We start from the raw sequence: 3,159 nt of genomic DNA, 5'->3' as shown, positions 1-3,159 counted from the left end.
AAAAAAAAAAAAAAAAAAGCTTTCCTTTCACCTAACTGGGTTTTATGTAGCTTTAGTATCAAGCTTCGTAAAATCTCAAGATGAAACTAGATCCAGAAGGGAAAAGGAACAATCTTTAATCTTCTTCATCTCTTATTCTCTCTTCAAGAAGCTTTCTCAAGCATCAACAATGGTGAAGGGAAAAGAGGGTTCTTTGGGTTTTGGTTCCTCCTAGGGTTCTCTTCTTCTCTCTTTCTTCTGTGTAGGAATGTGATGTTTGCTTTTTTTGCTTTACTGGGGGGGGGGGGGNGGGGGGTGACAGAGGGCAACATAAACAAACAAAATAAAAATATCCAATCAGATCTCTTCTCCAAAGAGTTGAAAGCATTTACTGTGGATGGATTACACAATACTATGGTATGGATGATTTCAAATTCGAATTTTTTAATAATTTTTTTGATGTCTGACTTTGACTTGTAAATCTCTTTAATAAGACTTCTACTTTCTAGCATCTAGCAAAAATTTAGGAGGTACCCACCCCCATACATCATCATCTTTGTGTGTGTTGGCTTCATTCTCAAACGCTATAGATTAGGTGCGTGCATCGAACGAAGCATTGGGAATGAGAGAGTGAAGCTCACACTCTTGAATTGGAGAGTGAAAGGAAAGTGATGTGATGTAGTCTTAAGACTTTTGTTCCTCACTGGCTTCCACTTCATAAAAAAACCTGGCTAACCCTTTCACAATTTATGTCTCTCAAAGATGTAAATCTTTAGATTCCTTCCAACTATATTCAGTTTACCAATTTTTTTTGTGTGTGTATATAAATGGCATGAAGAGAAATATAACATGAATTAAAACTGCCTTTTTGTAGATAAAACAAGTCATAACTGTTCTCGTCTCTGTTATGTGCACTTTTTAATCTTCAATTTTCTCTATAAGCCAAAAATTGAACCAAGAAGAATCTATCAGACAATACAGAGTCTGAATTTTAGAACTCATTTTGTGAAAGATCAACAATCTAATGATTTGTTCCTTAGCCTAAACCTTCTGATCACAATAAACGACGACGTCTGCTAGAAACTTATATGGGCCTGGTAGGAATAATCAGGCCCAATATTTAACACATCGATTTGAGGCCCAAGTCCTAACAAATATCTCAGATAACAAACGAAGTCGTATTAATGTGGAACGTAAACAATCCTGGAACAACCGTTTCAAACGACCTTTATTTTTCCTAAGTATCACTTCTTTACTCCGATTTTGCAAATTTGCTGCGACCGTACGCTTACGCAGCCTCATGTGTGTCACCACCACCACTCTTCTTCTTCACCGTCGTCTCTACCAAAACCCTAATCCCTTAAAAAAAAAAAACCCTAATTTTCCCGCCAATGTATCAATCCATAAATCTCTCCGTTTCTTCTAATTTCACTCACCGTCACCGACCTCTACTCGAATCACGTTTCCCTATCTTCTCCACCACCGGGTTCCGCAAACCCGTCAATCTAAAGCCTCCCCGCGTCTCATCGGGTCCCGATTCCAACGATTCAGGTGAAAAAAACTTAACAGAGCAGCTTATCTCGCTTCTCAGAGCTGTCCCTGACTGGGCGGACGAGATTAAAGAGCGTGGGATGCAGCAGAAACGCTCACTCTACACGCACGAGAAATGGGTCGAACACAGGAGCTCTCTCCGCCACGTGCGTCATCTACTCTCGAGCTTCTCTTCACGCGTTATACTCTCTCTGATTCCTCCTGTTTTCTTCTTCACGAGCGTCGCGGTTGTGATCGCTAGCTATAACACCGCCGTGGCTTTGGATTGGCTTCCTGGGATTTTCCCGATTCTTCGATCGTCGTCGTTGCCGTATCAGCTCACTGCTCCTGCTTTGGCTCTTCTTCTTGTGTTTCGTACGGAGGCTTCGTATTCGAGGTATGAAGAAGGAAGGAAAGCTTGGGTTGGGATCATTGCTGGAACTAATGATTTAGCTAGGCAAGTGATTTGTTCCGTTGATAGCTCCGGTGATGAATTGATTATCAAAGATTTGCTTCTTCGTTACGTTGCTGCTTTCCCTGTGGCTCTTAAGGTGAAATCTTCAATCGAATTGTTGTGTGTCTAATGTTTAGATTTTGGTACATAAAAAAATTGGATTTTGATTTGGAAAGTTTTCATTTTTTATTTGGCAGTGTCATGTGATTTATGGTTCAGATATCGCAAGAGATCTCCGGAACTTGATAGAAGCAGATGACTTATCTCTGATTCTTCAATCAAAGCATCGTCCACGTTGTGTAATCGAGTTCATTTCTCAGAGCATTCAGTTGCTTGAACTAGACGATTCAAAGAGAGACTTATTGGTAGGATTCTTGACAGTTGCTACAGTGTTTGCAATATCCTTGTCTTGATTTCTGATATTATGGTTCATTGCGTGTATATCATTGCAGGAATCAAAGATGCTCCATTTACATGAAGGAATTGGAGTTTGTGAACAACTCATGGGCATTCCGATTCCGCTCTCTTACACACGCTTAACCTCGAGGTTTTTAGTCTTTTGGCATCTAACTCTCCCAATCATTCTCTGGGATGAATGCCATTGGATTGTTGTTCCTGCTACTTTCATTAGTGCTGCATCTCTGTTTTGCATAGAAGAAGTACTTTTTCCTCCTCCTCCTCCTCCTCCTCCTCCTCCACACTTAACTTTACATATTGACTTGTTTATCCTCTCCTCTTTTGCGTGAATCCTTTTTAACCATGTAAACCTTCTTTTTTTTTTGGTTTGAAACTCTCTGCAGGTGGGTGTTCTTATAGAAGAGCCATTTCCTATGTTGGCCTTAGATGAGCTTTGCGATCTTGTGCATAGTAACATCCAAGAAGCTGCTAAATCTGAGAAAGTCATACGTAACCGCATCATTGCAAAGATAAGGCTCCGTGAATTCAAGCACTCGTCAAATGGTCGGCATAGATCTTGATTTCATGCTTAGGTTAGTTTGATATTTTACATATTGTATAGAACCACCTTATACCAGTTAATAGGGATACTTTTTACCTTTACGTTTGTATATCTTCCTTCTGTATATGTATGTTTATGATGTATATTATACAAGTCATAAGTCAACCATTACATAAGTTATAGTTTGGGTCAAGAAACGCAGTTATACCATCTACTATCTCTTGAACCAAATTCATTA

The 3,159-nt window shown here is 39.6% G+C and overlaps 1 protein-coding gene across 1 annotated transcript; it reads left to right on the top strand.

Annotated features, from left to right (window-relative positions):
• On the top strand, positions 1,193 to 3,106 carry LOC104699771 (UPF0187 protein At3g61320, chloroplastic-like). Its single transcript, XM_010415125.2, has 4 exons — positions 1,193 to 2,060; positions 2,161 to 2,328; positions 2,416 to 2,622; positions 2,764 to 3,106. Exons 1-4 carry the CDS (start codon positions 1,371 to 1,373, stop codon positions 2,938 to 2,940), a joined length of 1,242 nt encoding a protein of 413 aa, XP_010413427.1. The 5' UTR covers positions 1,193 to 1,370; the 3' UTR covers positions 2,941 to 3,106.

The sequence above is a fragment of the Camelina sativa genome, chromosome 7, assembly GCF_000633955.1.
Source record: "Camelina sativa cultivar DH55 chromosome 7, Cs, whole genome shotgun sequence".
Classification (NCBI taxonomy): domain Eukaryota; kingdom Viridiplantae; phylum Streptophyta; class Magnoliopsida; order Brassicales; family Brassicaceae; genus Camelina; species Camelina sativa.
Note: the sequence above shows the minus strand (reverse complement) of the source record. Positions and strands in the feature narration are given on the sequence as shown.